General features: G+C 48.0%; 1 protein-coding gene across 1 annotated transcript; it reads right to left on the bottom strand.

Moving 5' to 3' along the window:
* Positions 1 to 694: 694 nt before the first annotated feature.
* Positions 695 to 9,257, bottom strand: RDH14 (retinol dehydrogenase 14). Its single transcript, XM_073335951.1, has 2 exons — positions 8,819 to 9,257; positions 695 to 3,224 (listed from the first exon to the last, which is right to left on the bottom strand). Exons 1-2 carry the CDS (start codon positions 9,173 to 9,175, stop codon positions 2,607 to 2,609), a joined length of 975 nt encoding a protein of 324 aa, XP_073192052.1. The 5' UTR covers positions 9,176 to 9,257; the 3' UTR covers positions 695 to 2,606.
* Between the last annotated feature and the right edge of the window lie 8,074 nt (positions 9,258 to 17,331).

Genomic DNA, 17,331 nt, shown 5'->3' with positions numbered 1-17,331 from the left:
GGCCAAAGACTTGGTATTTTCTTCTGTACTCTCTTTTTAAAAATATGTACACAAGCCCTGTTTGCCATGAACAAAGACAGCAAAAAATGACAACCTAGTGGCAAATTCACTTGCAGAGGTGACCATGTAGACAGGAAGGATGGTTTAGTGGTTAGGGTACCAGACTGCCATTGTAGAAATTCTAGGTTCAGTTCTACCACTGACTCCCTGTCTGACCTTGGGCAAATCTCTTAGGCACAGGCATGTTTGAAAATCTCCCTAAGGGATCAAGGTGCAGAATTCCCACATAAGTGCTTTTCAGCATGGCACTTTTCTTTGCAAGCTATGCCCCAATAGGCATCCATGACTCTCTCATAACATGCACACTGGGGTTTTGACGGGGGTAGCAATGGAACAGTGGATCACACAGATCATAAATTGGAGTTCTATTTACTTTACCTTTAGCTCCTTTTGATGAAACAGTAAAAACTAAGGTATCTTCTGGTCTGTAGGGGCTTGAGAGAACCCATCTTTTTGTAAGAAGAGCTCGTGCCCTGGTGCAATTGGTCAAAACTTCGCCTTGCCTTCAGTATTATGCTGCATGGTAGTTGGTTGATGCCTTCCACTCCAGCCAGGGTCGCATTTCAATGGTATTACATATTGTCATTTGGGGATTGTTTTAGATGAAAGACGCAAGATAAATGTAAAATAGGACTTCACAGGTTGAATTCCTGTTTATTCTCTAACCATATTTCCATCCTCTCTATAGGATGGCCCTTTGCATTATTTACAAACAGCATTTTTGTGTCAAACATTCAGAGTACACAATAATCACACACTTCAGCTCTACTCCTACAGGCTCTGTTGCCTATAAGTGAGCAATATATACTGCAATTAAAATATAGCGAGCAATATATGCTGTAACTATTGTTACAGGATCTTTAAAAAAAAATCAATTTTCTCCCTTAACTTATGCTCATCTAGATTTCGCTGTCTTCCTCCCAAAAGCATGGAGCTCCTGCTATGCCTCCTTCCTATACCCACAGTACTGCATCTGTAGAAACAGGTGTGGAAGGGATTGAGCACAATACAGTGTGTGAGTGAGAACATACAGAACATGCAGTGAATATGAGTTAGAAACATACACTGTAAATGATCTGAGAATCTCAAAAATGGTGTTAACTCAAGTGTTGAACCAATAAGGATTTATTGTGGGATAGACTAAGCTTCAAACACTTCAATCTTTTATATGTATATATAAATTATTAGTAGTAATCAAGATCCCAAAGCATTACTTTCTTCATATTCATTAAATTTACTTGTACCTTAAATTGGTGGTGTTAAATAAAATTACTAAAGAGAGACAAGCAAATCATAACTAACCAGAAACAGTTACTGAAGTTATATATTATTTAAAATTAATATTAAATTATTAAAATAATTATGTAATTATTTAAAATAAGGGAGCGTCTTCATGTAATATCCCTATATTTATTTTTGGCTTATTTTAATTCCATTATCTCTGCATAGTAGAGACTCTCTAAGCCTATGCAGCATAGTTGCCAAGGCTAATTTTGTCAAGTGTGTAATAGTTTCTTGATCACATTTGTACCATGTATGCATTAGTGAGGTTAAGGAAATATGCACTTACACAGAAGATGACTTATCAGGAAGAACTGTTGGCCATATTAGACTGAACCTTATGCACATTTCACTATGGAAGGCAGGGTGACAAAAATCTATAAATAGACTATTCACAAAACAAACCACAGGGTCAGATCTTGGGCTCTAACACACCCTCCAGTCACTGACCTACTGAAGTCAATGGTGGGGCATCCACCAGCACAAGGCTTATTGCAGGATGGGGGCCTTGGCTCATATCTCCAGAAGAGCAGGTTTGGCCCAAATAAAATAGAACCTGCTGTACAATCAAACATACATACTAGAGTAATGGCAGTGACAGATGCTAGCTTATGGAGGGCCATCTTGAAAATATCTGACTTGTGACCCACAGCTGAGTTATAATATGGCTTGATATAGTTCCTGTTCAGCCAGCCAGTGATACGCAGTTGCGGGAAAGAGTTTCTGTGCTAGGAAACAGTATTTGGAGGCTTAGAGGATCACAGAGGAAGAGTGCTCACAACTCAGTGGTAAAATCTTTCACACGGTTTTAGCTTGAATTGCTCACCAACCCAACACTTATCGGTATTAGGATGGATTCACAAACCATCTACAAACAGCCACACATTTCACATACAATGCAATGCAGTGCTATGTTTGAGATCAAATAGTGGAAGACAACAAAGAAGCATATACATTACATAGCAAAGAACTTTTTATTAGTAGAACAAGTAGCTTTCAGAAGAGATTTTAACTGAAAAATATTCAAACACCCAGGCTGTTAAGACTCTAGTTCTGTATTTTTTCAAAATATGGATTTATGTAAAATAGAGAATATTCTCTATTTTAAAAGAGCTGTACACATTACTCCTAGTAGCTTTGAAATCTGTGAGCAAAGTAATTTGTGTTTCACACTATTCAAGGGGGAAATACCATTGCAGAAAGCTTCAGGGTAGCAAAATATTAGTTATCTTCATTCCTTTCAGTAGGTCTTTTTTTCCTAGCATTTATTTTAATAATCCAACCATCACTTCACTGATATCCCACAGTTTTCTTGCAACTAAATCATCCATGGCTTTCGGCAGCAGTTCCTCCTCTTTGCAATCCCCAAAATACTTGCCTGACACACCCTCTACTTCTGCAGAGGAGGCCAAATAAATAGAAGTCTGGGCTCCTTCCAATGGGGTTTTGAAGAAAGCCCATGACACCAAATTGAAGAGGGGTTTTGCCAGCAAAGGAATATTCACGTATCTGCCTAGATTGGTTCGGACAATACCGGGATGAAGCACGTTGACAGTGACTCCTGTGCCTTCCAATCGGCGGGCTAGCTCCCTGGTGAATAGTATGTTAGCCAGTTTACTGCGACTGTAGCCAAAACTTTTATTGTAACTTATTTCACTGTTCAAGTCTTCAAAGTTGATCTCTCCGTATTTGTAAAGTTTGGAAGAAACTACCACAATCCTGCTTGGGGCAGAACTTTTGAGGAGGCCAAGGAGAAGGTTAGTGAGCAAGAAATGACCCAAGTGGTTGACACCAAACTGCATCTCGAAACCATCCTCTGTCTTCATGTATGGACACTGGAATATCCCCGCATTATTGATCAGGACATCCAGTCTCGGCTCTTCCTTAAAATAGCAAAAATAATCAGATTTATAAACACAGCAAGCTGTTATTAAGATTAATTGTATTCATTGACCTTTATTAGGAAAAACCATTCAACTGCTCATCCTCTAAAATGGGATTTTCTAGTCATGGTTATTTTAATGTAATCTTGGAAAAAATAAGCATATTGGTAGTTGTCAGTAAGAGGAGTATCAAATCACATGGGATGGGGATGTGTTACTCTGAAGATAGCTAAAATATAAACATTTTTCAAGAACAGCATTTTTTAATTGAAATCTACTGAATTTATTCTTGTAATACCAATTTCTTTCCAAAAAATGATCAGGATGTGACATTAAAGACAAGCTGACAAGTGTACTACTGGTTAGTATTTATATTGTGGTAGTACTTAGAAGCCCCAGTCATGGAACTTATTATGCTAGGCACTGTACAAACAAAGAACAAAAAGATCATCTAGCTCTTTGAGGCAGGGACTTAGGGTTAAAGAGACACTGCCAACAAATTTTAAACCCATCATTTGATTATGGAAAAATAATTAGATTTATGATGAATTTTGAAAACACTGCTATTAATGATTTCAAACAATGGTACCTAGTTTAAAATTTGCCTGAACTGTGGTGGACCAAAATACTATGTTGTGCCAATGCACAAGAACCAGAAAGTAAAACTGGTAACAGAAAAATAAAATCTAAGGCCCCAATACTTATGTTCCAAATCCTGCATAGTCTGTGCACCCAGAACTCGGAGACAGAAAGATCTTAGGAGTTTCAAAGTGTGGTTCCACTCTGAAAAATGTCTTCACACAAGTGTCACTATAAAGTTCCATGTTTCAACCTGAATGCTCAGTTTATCAGTAAAGAATTCCCCCCTCCCCGACCTTTTCCCGCCAGTCCTGCAAATTTAACATAGGATCTGGAAGTCAAGTTGAGCGCCTTCTGGCTCCTTACCACCAGTAAGAAATTTTCTGCAGGCCAGATTCTATCCTCATTTACACCTTTGAAATTTAATAGTATGCACATTTTGCCATCAGTGGCACAAGTATAACTAAGAGCACAATCTGATCCTGCATTTAGTTAATAATTAAATCAAGCTGGGGCTTGATCCTGCAAGATGCTCAGTTCCCTTAACTCCTACTGATATCAAAGGGAGTTGAGGCTGCTCAGCATCTCACAGGATTGGATCCTTCATGTATGAGTTGTAAAGAATTCACATCTCCCCCATAGCTTCATGGTACTGAAAGATGTAACAATTTATCACTGAAGCCAGCATATTACCCTGAATACACAATGCAGTTGGTCTTTGTGCAGTGAGGCTAAAAAAGTGAAAAATGAAAATTCAGTTCAGAATTCTGGTATCTAAACATGCACAATGAAAGCCAGGCTGTGGGGGTGCCAGCTATCTCTCATCTTATCAATCTAGGAACCTCCTTTATCTTACAGACAACTTCAGAAAGGAGTCACAAGTTCAGAAAAGGAGGGGAATAACGTAAGTGCATATGTACTACAGCCCTTGGAAGTGTTTCTAGAACAAGTCATCTCAATCATTTTGTTTCTCCATCATTTAAGCTGTGTTGAGGGTATTCTAAAACAGCAGATACCACGAGAAATAAACCCAAGAGCGGCACCACTCCCATGTATGTCACCCCACACACGTCATCTCCTGCCTAGCTATTTTGTTCTCAATTTTTCCTGTGAAAAGACAATACTTTAATTGGTTTTGCCAATAGAGAGACTGCCAGCCTAAAAATCACATTTTTTTAAATGTATCACTAACACCTATGAGGTACTACACCAGATTAGAAAAAAAGTATATATTGTTTTCCCAGTGTTTACTTTGTGCATTTCACAGCACTTTGTGTATAGTTAGTCACATTCACAGTTTCCCCTGTATAGTCAAACAAGACCAGATCCTGCAACTGGATCTATGCAGGTGGCCCTAAATGGTTTCCCACTGAAGCTTTACACGGCCACAACTGTCCATCCGCGACAAACCAATTACAGAATTAGGGCTTTAGTCAATTTCCCCTGTTGTTCTGTGGGCCTCCTGGCAAATTATGTTAAAGGCCCAAAAGGGTGAAGAGAAAGAGAATATTCATCACATTATTATTAATGTGAAGTTATGTTGAAACATCAAGTGTTAAGATGACAACATTTCATGGGTTAAGAAAATTATATCAAGAAAATATTTACCCCAAAGTTATACAGGGTGACAGCTCCAGCATTAGCTCATTTTCTACCATTATGTACAGTCCCCCACAGCACACACCCTTTCCTCTATTTTGGAATATCCCTAAACAGTGTAAATTGTATCCATGAGATACTCAGTGAAACCATTTGATGGCTTGCTCATGCCCGTCTACAAAATCTGTTAGGAACGCCTATAGGACCCTAGTGAGCACCTCAAAAATTAGGCTTGCAGGATCCAGGATAGGTCTGACAAAGTCAGAATAATTATGGACAGTACACCCTCGATATAACAAACTCCTCAGGATCCAAGCCATTTGTTCATTATAGCCAGGGGGTCATTATACCAAAAGACCGGTGCCAGGAGCGGTCAGTTTCTCCAGCCATGGAGCTGACAGCTCCTCCAGACCCGCAACTGACAGCCCCATGGCTGGAGGTGGGATCCCGGGACTGGGTTCATTATATCCAAAGATTTGTTATTATGAAGGGCATTAGAGAGAGGGTGTACTGTAACAGAAATGTGATAAATGTAGGTTGGATTCAGATGACCCCATGAAGTGATCTCTCACTGCAGCCTATCCTCTATGCTGTAGGTCAAAGGGGACTCAAACTTAAGCCACTTTACAGCCACAAATTCCCAGATGCCTTGAAGAATAAACTGCAGCAGATTGCAGCTGCCCTAGTTTTTTCTTTGCCCCCAGAGATAACAGGTCACCCCTTGCCTGCTGCATCTTGATATGAGCTCGTGAAGGTGATTTCTGGCTGCACTGTATACTCCATGGGCCCCGTCCCTCTTCTTACCGGTCAACACAGCTAGTGAAACGGGAAGATTTCCCTAGGAAAGGAGCTTTGGCCTAATAAGGCTTTGTTCCCTGGATTAAAAATCAATGCATAAGAATGCACCAAAATATTACATTACATCCCAAAATATTTTGGGATTATTTTTAATGCCCAACAAGATGCAAGAACAGCTCTGACAAAAGCTGCTAATCTCCACTCAGTATCAGCATTGAAGAACCCCAAGTCACCAAAGGGGTAATGTGAAGACTGAGTAGCCCTTACTGGATGATGGAGAGAGAGACAGCCCACTCTTTCCCCTCACCCCATTCCTTCCTCTGCCCTCTCCCCCTCCCAGCCTACTCTCTCCTCATCCCTTCCTCTCTTCTCCCCCTCCTCACCCCCAGCCCACCCTCTTCCCATCCCTTCCTCTGCCCTCTCCACCTCCGCCACCCTCCTCATCCCCAGCCCACCCTCTCCCCTCACCCCATCTTCTGCCCTCTGCCCCTCCACCTCTCTCCTCCTCCTCCCCAGCCCACCTTCTCCCCATCCCGTCCTCTGCTCTCTTCCCCTCCTCACCCCAGCCTGCCCTCTCCCCTCACCCCATCTCCTGCCCCTCCCCCTCCAGCCCACTCTCCTCCCCCTCCCCTCCACCACCCTCCTCACCCCCACCCCACCCTCACCCTCCTCACCCACTCCCCCTCCACCCCACCCTCTCCTCACCCTCTCCCCCACCCCATCTTCTGCCCTCTGCCCCTCCACCTTTCTCCTCCTCCTCCCCAGCCCACCTTCTCCCCATCCCTTCCTCTGCCCTCTTCCCCTCCTCACCCCCCAGCCTGCCTTCTCCCCTCACCCACTCCCCCTCCTCCTCCCACCCCACCCTCACCCTCCTCACCCACTCCCCCTCCTCCCCGCACCCCACCCTCTCCTCAACCCCATCTTCTGCCCTCTGCCCCTCCACCTCTCTCCTCCTCCTCCCCAGCCCACCTTCTCCCCATCCCTTCCTCTGCCCTCTTCCCCTCCTCACCCCCCAGCCTGCCCTCTCCCCTCACCCCATCTCCTGCCCCTCCCCCTCCGCCACTCTCCTTCCCTCCAGCCCACTCTCCTCCCCCTCCCCTCCACCACCCTCCTTACCCCCACCCCACCCTCCTCACCCACTCCCCCTCCACCCCCCACCCCACCCTCTCCCCCACCCCATCTTCTGCCCTCTGCCCCTCCACCTTTCTCCTCCTCCTCCCCAGCCCACCTTCTCCCCATCCCTTCCTCTGCCCTCTTCCCCTCCTCACCCCAGCCTGCCCTCTCCCCTCACCCCATCTCCTGCCCCTCCCCCTCCTCCCCCCTCCTCACCCTCCTACCCCGCACCCCACCCTCACCCTCCTCACCCACTCCCCCTCCACCCCCCACCCCACCCTCTCCTCACCCTCTCCCCCACCCCATCTTCTGCCCTCTGCCCCTCCACCTTTCTCCTCCTCCTCCCCAGCCCACCTTCTCCCCATCCCTTCCTCTGCCCTCTTCCCCTCCTCACCCCAGCCTGCCCTCTCCCCTCACCCCATCTCCTGCCCCTCCCCCTCCTCCCCCCTCCTCACCCTCCTACCCCGCACCCCACCCCACCCTCCTCACCCACTCCCCCTCCACCCCCCACCCCACCCTCTCCCCCACCCCATCTTCTGCCCTCTGCCCCTCCACCTCTCTCCTCCTCCTCCCCAGCCCACCTTCTCCCCATCCCTTCCTCTGCTCTCTTCCCCTCCTCACCCCAGCCTGCCTTCTCCCCTCACCCCATCTCCTGCCCCTCCCCCTCCTCCCCCCCACCCTCCCCCTCCTCCCCCCCACCCCCCTCACCCACTCCCCCTCCACCCCCCACCCCACCCTCTCCTCACCCTCTCCCCCACCCCATCTTCTGCCCTCTGCCCCTCCACCTCTCTCCTCCTCCTCCCCAGCCCACCTTCTCCCCATCCCTTCCTCTGCTCTCTTCCCCTCCTCACCCCAGCCTGCCTTCTCCCCTCCCCCTCCTCCCCCCCACCCTCCCCCTCCTCCCCCCCACCCCCCTCACCCACTCCCCCCCCACCCCCACCCCACCCTCTCCTCACCCTCTCCCCCACCCCATCTTCTGCCCTCTGCCCCTCCACCTCTCTCCTCCTCCTCCCCAGCCCACCTTCTCCCCATCCCTTCCTCTTCCCTCTTCCCCTCCTCACCCCAGCCTGCCCTCTCCCCTCACCCCATCTCCTGCCCCTCCCCCTCCAGCCCACTCTCCTCCCCTCCCCCTCCACCACCCTCCTCCCCTCCAGCCCACTCTCCTCCCCCTCCCCTCCACCACCCTCCTCACCCCCACCCCACCCTCACCCTCCTCACCCACTCCCCCTCCACCCCACCCTCTCCTCACCCTCTCCCCCACCCCATCTTCTGCCCTCTGCCCCTCCACCTTTCTCCTCCTCCTCCCCAGCCCACCTTCTCCCCATCCCTTCCTCTGCCCTCTTCCCCTCCTCACCCCAGCCTGCCCTCTGCCCTCACCCCATCTCCTACCCCTCCCCCGCCCACCCTCTTCCCATCCCTTCCCCATATTTGCCCTCCCCACTCAACCCCTTCCCTCACCCCACCCCTCCCCCGCCGGCCCCCTCTCCCCGCCCCGCCCCCCGTACCTGCAGCACCCGCTGGCAGAAGCTGCGCACGGAGCGCAGCGAGGCCAGGTCCAGCTCCCTGATCACCAGCTCCCCGCCCTCCGCCTGGGCGCCCAGCTCGGCGCGGATCTCGCGGGCCGCCTGCTCGGCCCGGCCGCGGTCCCGGCAGCCCAGGATCACCCGCGCCTGCAGCCGCAGCAGCTCGGCCGCCGTGGCCCGGCCCAGCCCGCTGTTCGCGCCCGTGACGATCACCGTCTTGCCCCGCATCAGCGCCGCCGCCGCGCTCCGCGAAGCCCGGCCGGCCCCGCTCAGGTAGCGGCGGGCGATGAGCAGCAGCCCCCCGCCCAGCGCCGCGGCCAGCAGCGCCGCAGCGGCCATAGCCCAGCGCTCGGGGCCAGGAGGGAGCCGCGAGCAGGGGCCGAACGACACCCGCCCCGGCGTTTTCCCCAGGGCGCCGCCGGCCCTACCCCGCCGCCGGAAGCCCAGCGCCGCGCTCGGGGGCGTTAGATGCCGGTTGGCCCCCGCGGTCCCCCCACTTTGCATTCTGGGACTCGTAGTTTCCTCCGCCTCCCCAAGTGTCGGTTCGAAGCGCCGCCCAGGGCTGCGCGCCCGTGGGAGCTGCCTGCGCGGGGCCCTTGGGCTGGGTTAGCCCCGAGCTCCGGTACCGCGGTGTCCCGCCCCAAGGCAGCCCTTCCCCGGGCAGGGCAGCCCCTGAGCGGCTTGCGCCCCCGGCAGATAAAAGCGTCTCCTGCAGCCACCACCCTTTTCGTAAAAAGAACAGGAGGACGTGTGGCACCTTAGAGACTAACCAGTTCATTTGAGCATGAGCTTTCGTGAGCGACAGCTCATTTCATCGGATGCATGCCATGAAGTGAGCTGTCGCTCACGAAAGCTCATGCTCAAATAAATTGGTTAGTCTCTAAGGTGCCACACGTCCTCCTGTTCTTTTTGTGAATACAGACTAACACCGCTGCTACTCTGCACCCTTTTCGTGTGAGTTTCCCAGTCAGGACTGGGCCTGAGCCCGAAAGATCAAAGTTCCCTTGACAATGGGGAGAACGCTGTTCTGAAAGGTAGCAGCAGTCAGGGAAGGCAGCCGGTGCAAAGTACTACCATGACAGATCAGATGCACCAGGACAAATGGGGAGACGTTGGAGAAAGTCCAGAGGAGAGCAGCACAAATGATTAAAGGTCTAGAAAACAGGGCCTAGGACGGAAGGTTGGAAAAAATGGGTTCAGTCTGGAGAAGAGAAGACCAAGGGGGGACACAATAAGAGTTTTCAAGTTGTTACAAGGAGGAGGGTGAAAAATGGTTCTCTTTAAGCTCTGAGGATTGGACAAGAAGCCATGGGCTTAAACTGCAGCAAGGGGGAGGGGGCTAGGCTGGACATTAGGAAAAACTTCCTAACTGCCAGGGTAGTTAAGCACTGGAACCAATTGCCGAGGGCTGTTGTGGAATCTCTGTCACTGGAGGTTTTTAAAAATAAATACCTGTCAGGAATGGAATAGTGATTGCCTAGTCCTACCTTGAGTGCTGGGGAATGGACTAGATGAGGTCCCTTCCAATCCTACACTTCTATGATTCTATGAAAATGGCAAAAAAACTGGCTAGGCGGTAATACTGCAGAACAGGATCTGAGGGTTATGGTGGATCACAAATTAAATATAGCTGACAATGTGATGCAGTTGCAAAAAAGACTGATATTCTGGGTTATATGAACAGGAGTGCCATTGCAAAGAGGGAGGTAATTGTTTCACTGTACTCCGCACTTAGGAGGCCTCAGATGGAGTATGGTGTCCAGTTCAGGGCACCCCTGCAGCTACAAGGAAATACTATGTAAACAAAAAGGCATATTTAGTCTTGAGAAAAGAAGACTGAGGGGGAACTTGATAATAGTTTTCAGATACATTAAGAGTTGTTATAAAGTCAAGAGGCTGGTGATCAGTTGTTGTCCATGTCCACTGAAGTCCACTGGACATGGGCTTAATCAGTAACGGAGATTTAGGTTAGATATTAGGAAAAACTTTCTAACTATAAGGACAGTTAAGCATTGGAACAGGTTTTTGAGGGAGGTTGTGGAATCTTCACTGGAGGTTTTCAACAGGAGGTTAGACTAACTTTGGTCAGAAATGATCTAGCGCAGGGGGCTGGACTAGATGACCTTGTGAGGTCCCTTCCAGCCCTACAAATCTACTATTCTGTGAAGTAATACTCAGTTTTTACGCAGATCTGAGCTACTGAATGATATTACTTAACAAATTCTTCATTACAAAACATGGCTGAATGCATTTTTTATTAATGACAGGTTATGGGTGAATTTATTACATAGAACTAATAAAGAAAAAATCACAGATGCACTTATGGACATGGATTCAGCTATGTATAGACTAATCTTGAATACTCTGACAATGTTTGCTTCCTTATCTTTAGGCAGCAGTCCTTTTCTTTTGCTTAGGTTTCCCAATGCAAACTCTGGGCCAATCTAGAGACAAAAGCATGAAGGTTAGTACTATGAAAGCAAAAATGGGAGACAGAAGATAAACCATAGTGAACCTATAAATGGCTCAATTTCAAATCAATTTGCTATTGAAATATTTCTCAAAGTATCCAAAATATTTAATGTCAGGTGACTTTGAATTATCCACCCAATGAAAAATTAAACAAATTGGGTTACGAAAGCTATCTAAGGCCTCCAGAACCCTTCAAAACATGAAAGATTTTAATAGACACATGGAGAAAACTCCATCTCTCAGTACAAAACTTAGAAGAAGGATATAGATCTGTACGGATTGCTGATTTAATCTAATACATCAGGGGTGGCCAACCTGTGGCTCCGGAGCCACACGTGGCTCTTCAGAAGTTAATATGCAGCTCCTTGTATAGGCACCGACTACAGGTGCCAACTTTCCCATGTGCCGGGGGGTGCTCACTGCTCAACCCCTGGCTCTGCCCCCACTCTACCCGTTCCCTCACCTTCCCCTGAGCCTGACATGCCTCCTCCCCCTCCCCCCCCGCCCACCCATCCACCAGAGCCTCCTGCATGCCACAGCTGATCGGGAGGGACGGGGAGGTGCTGATTGGCAGGGCTGCCAGCCGATGGGAGGTGCAGGGAGGGAGGGGGAGGCACTGATTGGCAGGGCGGGGGAAGAGCTGATAGGGGGCTACTGACGTGTGGCTCTTTGGCAATGTACATTGGTAAATTCTGGTTCCTTCTCAGGCTCAGGTTGGCCACCCCTGTAATACATGATAAAGACGATGCTATTATTTGACCAGGCTCCTGTTTTTCTTAATACTCATCTCAAGGGAGCACTAAAACTTGTTCTACCCTGACTTCATTGGGGTTCTATGTGGTGTAAGTCCATGGGTAGAACTTGGTCCCTGAAGATTAATTTTATACTTTCTCAAGGATCTAGCAGAGATTGGAAAAGACATTACCAAGCCCACTCAGCTGAATACTGTCCCTCAAAACACTGCCTCCTAAGACTTGTCCCCAAGGCCAAGATTTTCAAAAACAGCAGTGATTTTGGTTGCCCAACTTGAGGATTCTTAAAGCAGGGGTCTCAAAGTCCCAGCCTGTGGGCCATCTGCGGCCCTAGAACCTCCCCATTGCAGCTCGCGGAGGAGAGACACATGCAGACACGCTGCCCAATGTCTGCTGCAGGTGCCATCCCCCACAGCTCCCATCATAGGCACCGACTTCTTCTGGTGCCGGTGGGTGCTCGACCGCCCTCTGCCCCCAGCCCCACCCTGACTCCCTACCTACGCTGCCCCCTCCTGCCCCCATTCCAACCCCTTCCGCAAAGTCCCCGCTCCTCCCTGTCCCTATTTGACTCCTTCCCCAAAACCCCGCCCCTGCCCCGCCTCTTCCCCAGCTCCTCCCCTGAGCGTGCTATGTTCCTGCTCCTCCCCCCTCCCTCCAAGAGCTTGCTACAGCTGTTTGGCAGCGGCAAGCACTGGGAGGGAGAGAGGATCAGAGACACGGTGTGCTGCGAGGAAGCAGAGGCGAAGGAGGAGGTGTGGCGGGGGGGGTGGGGCAGGGAGATTGGCTGCCTGTGGGTGCGGAGCACCCATTAATATTTCCCCATGAGTGCTCCAGCGCCAGAGCACTCGCAGAGTCGGCACCTATGGCTCCCACTGACTGAGGGAGAGGGACAGAGATACCATCACTAGTCGCCGGGCAGAGTCAGCCATGGAGGCGGCATCACTTTTTCCCCCAATGAATATAAACAAGTCAAAATACCAAACACAACTATCTGATGCCCACCTTGCTGCAATCCTGACGTTTCAGCTGTTCAGTCACTGAGGCCAAACGCCAACAAACTGACACAACTGAAGCGTTGCCAGGTGTCTGGCAAACCCTAAAAACTCTCTGGCAGGCGAAGAATTGTATAAAGTTGTATGACAGTTTTATTATTTCTAAGAAATTCAAAATAAAAAATACAATATAAACATTTTATTTTCTGAACACCATCTTCAGTGACCTTACTGGCCTGCTGGGAAGATTTGAGGACTGGCAGTGGCCCTACGGTAAACTGAGTTTGAGACCTCTGCCTTAAAGGGATCTGCTTTTAAAAAGGGCTGAACATCCATTCTCCAAAAATCAAAGCTGGTCAAGTTGCGCACCCACAAAAATCACTAGTCTACATTGAAAGAAAATGTTGCCTAGGTTTTTTTGCTGAGTACAAATGTATTTCCCTGTTAAATTAGAAAACAGCATAATTGATAAGACAAATAATTCAGATACTAAAAGATGAGCATGATCAATCAGGATCACAAAGCACATTAAATACTTACAACATTGAGAGGACAGCTAAGTAGTATAATGACCAAAGAAACAAAAACAAAAAAATGCCCCCAAACAAAGTAATACTTCATAATTCTACCACTTTCCATCTGAGTATCTCAAAATGTTTTACAAACATTTTCCCACCTTAAAACCACAACCACAAAGGTAGATGTAGATAAACGTGTCCATTCTGGCTCATCATTCATAGGCGCAATTCGGCGAAGTGTCAAGCACCCTTATTTCCAATAGTTATTGCTGCTAGACTCTGAGGGTGCTCATCACCTCACAGGACTGGGCCTGAGGTAGCAAAACTTTTTGTATATAAACTCAAGTACAATTGTACAGATGCTAATAAACTAAGTAACACAAGCACAATGCAACACACAGAATAACATACACTTTGAAGCATCTGAGTTTTTCCTCCTTTCTGAAGGAAAATAAAAAGAGGGAAATAAATCAAACTTGTCCTCCAAACCCAGCTCTCCCGTTAGCATAATAAAACCACCTCCGCAAGAGGCAATACCTGTGTCAGTGTGAGAAGCTCTCCTGCCAACATAGCGGTGTCCATACTTGTGCTTAGGTCAGTGTAACCCACATCACTTAGGGGAGTGACGTAATCACACCCCGACCAAGATTAGTGATATTGATAGTTAAGGCTAAGATCTAGTTAGGAGTATTTTTGGTAAAAGTCATGGACAGATCACGGGCAATAAATAAAAATTCATGGCCCATGACCTGTCCATGACTTTTACCAAAAACACCCCTGACTAAATCTCTACTTCTGAGGCCCCACTGCTAAGGAGAAGCCCCTGCTAGGGGATGGGGGGGCTGCTCCAGTGCTGGGGGTTGACTGCCTTCCAGTTGCTGCTCCTGGGGACTGCTCTCTGGATGGCTTCCGGGTGCCTCTGGAGCCGCTGCTTCAGCTGCTTGGGCGGTCCCCAGGGCTCCCGCAGGACCACTGCTTGGGTGTTCCCCGGAACCAGCCACACCAGCTGCTGTTCTGGCGGTCCCCGGAGCAGCTGCCTGAGCAGTGGCTGGTGCGGCTGGCCCCGGGGACTGCCAGAGCAGCTGGCCCCAGGTCACTCCATTGGTGGCAGGTGTGGCTGGCCATGGGTCACCCAAACAGCTGGCCCAGGGGCCCTGAAGTCAGCTGCACCAGCTGCTGCAGAAGTCATGAAGGTTGCAGAAAGTCACAGAATCCATGACTTCTGCGACCTCTGTGAAAGAATCACAGCCTTAGTGATTGTGTGTACACACCCTGAGTGTGTGTGTGGGAGAGAAGGAAAGCCAAGTCAAAGGGATGAGTTTTGCTTTTCATTCTAAGAACCACACCAAGAAGAGATGCTGACTTGGAGCAATGCCTAAAGATACCTGTGACAGAGTCGGGCCAGATGGCCATAGGAGAGTAATAGAAGGCAGATATATTAGCCCCAGGCTAAGTAGGTTCCCTTTCCCTGGGTAAGGTAACAGGGACAATCAGAAACCTTCTGGAAACAATTAAGGCAGGCTGATTAGAACACCTGAAGCCAATCAAGAAGCTGCTAGAATCAGTTAAGGCAGGCTAATCAGGGCACCTGGGTTTTAAAAAGGAGCTCACTTCAGTTTGTGGTGTGCATGTGAGGAGCTGGGAGCAAGAGGCACTAGGAGCTGAGAGTGAATATGCAGACTGTTGGAGGACTGAGGTGTACAAACATTATCAGACACCAGGAGGAAGGTCCTAGGGTGAGGATAAAGAAGGTGTTGGGAGGAGGCCATGGGGAAGTAGCCCAGGGAGTTGTAGCTGTTGCACAGTTGTTCAGGAGGCACTCTAGACAGCTGCATTCCACAGGGCTCTGGGCTGGAACCCGGAGTAGAGGGCGGCCCCGGGTTCCCCCCAAATCCTCCCAACTCCCAGTCAGACACAGGAGGAGTCGACCTGGACTGTGGGTTCAGAAAAACGGCCAAGCTGAGGGCTGCTGTGAAGCTCCCAGGCGAGCAAATCTGCCAATAAGCGCAAGACCCACCAAGGTAGAGCAGGAACTTTGTCACAATACCCCAAACCTCATCTCTGTCCTGTGGGTTATCCCAGTCAGAACACACCAATCAAATTAATATTATCAAGAAGAGAACAAAGTCAGCCACAGGCCTAAAATATATTTTCAGTCTAAATCCTTTCCAAGAAGGACTGCCACAGTATAACAGAACAAAGTTCAGCAAATCTGGTAAAGGTATTTGATTAAAAACTTAATCACCTCTATTCAGTCAGTCCTTCAGTGTACTATATTTTTACAATGGGTTGTTTCCATAATGAGAAAGTTAGCCCATTAGCAATGATCATTGTTTTCCAAAATGAAAGCTTTTCAGGAGAATTCAAAGTATCTAGCTCACTACCATCTCTCAGGACAGCTGGCCTGATACGTATCTTAATAGTCACTGGTAATCCCAAGGCAATTCTCAGTTTTACTGCATTCCAAAACTCTAATCTTTGGAGTTCGGCAGAAAAAAGTACTTTTAGCTTGAAGTTTCAGGTCATAAAGGTAGTATATATCCTCCCAGTTTTCAGAAGCTTACACAGGATTGCAGCCTGACTCCTTGTTGATGAGTTCTTTACTAAATTCTCAGGCAGATTTTAAAATACGCTTCAAACTGTTGCAGAACATTCCAAAAAATACATCGTCATTTTACTTTTGATTCTGTAATGGACAGAAGTTACAGGAGTTGCCAGCAAATAGTTGGGATGTGCCCATTCAATCACAGAGCTCAACAAAACCTAACCAGATACCAGGATATTTCCTTTGCTTATATTGAAGAAAACTGGAAACACAGCATTTGCGAACTACAGAAAACTTAATCATCAATCTTCATACCTCATGGCTAGAATCACTGTGGACAGTATTTTTAAAAGTAGCCTCTGATTCTGTCCTCTTCTTTTTTTTTAAACACTCAACTTGAAATAAATTGAACCTGATTTTCAGAGATGCTGTACACTCCCACTGACCTCAGCTGAGTTGTGTGTGCTCAGCACCTTAGAGAATTAGCTCCCAAGGTGTCAGGATGGGCATCCAAAATCAGAGGCCCGTTTTCAAAATTTTGGCCTAAATGTGTCCTGAGCTTTAAAGTCGATCCCTTGTGATTTGCATTCAAAAACTTTATAAAGTGTGTGAAGAGGAACCTCCTTTGGAAAGATGAATTAGGATTTGTGCTAACTTTATCTCAGCTAGAATGTATTCTTGAGTATCTTACATTGCTGATATCTTGCAACATGTAGCTGACATATCTGAAGGTAAGCTTGCATAACTAAAACATCAAAGAATAGAACCTACAGTGTCAATTTAGAGTCTGACTACTGATGAACAAACGTATAACATAATAAAAACAGTAGGATCTTTTTAAAATTTTTCTCCTCACACACTTTAGTGCTCATGATTGGTTAAGGCTCTGGAGAAAATGTGCTCTATCTACAGGATCAACACAAACTGAAGCATTGCAAGCCTACTAACTATGCCCTGGCCAACACACTTCATGCTCTAGATGGACTGGTGGTTGGATGGGAAGGTGCATGGTATGCATAATTCCCTTTCCCATACCCAGTCATTCCTTGGTTCTCTGCTCAGCTTATCAACAATGGTGCAAATGAACATTAATGTGGTGTTTAAGTGGACACTGGTCGACCAGAAACTGAACTGAGGTCACCAAACTCATTTTACATAAGCCTCAGAAGAGCCTTAACTTCTGAGTGATCCTTGTTGCGGAAAAAAAATCCCCCCC

The sequence above is a fragment of the Lepidochelys kempii genome, chromosome 3 (assembly GCF_965140265.1).
Source record: "Lepidochelys kempii isolate rLepKem1 chromosome 3, rLepKem1.hap2, whole genome shotgun sequence".
NCBI lineage: Eukaryota > Metazoa > Chordata > Testudines > Cheloniidae > Lepidochelys > Lepidochelys kempii.
The sequence above is the reverse complement of the archived record's forward strand: the minus strand, read 5'-3'. Positions and strand labels throughout refer to the sequence as shown.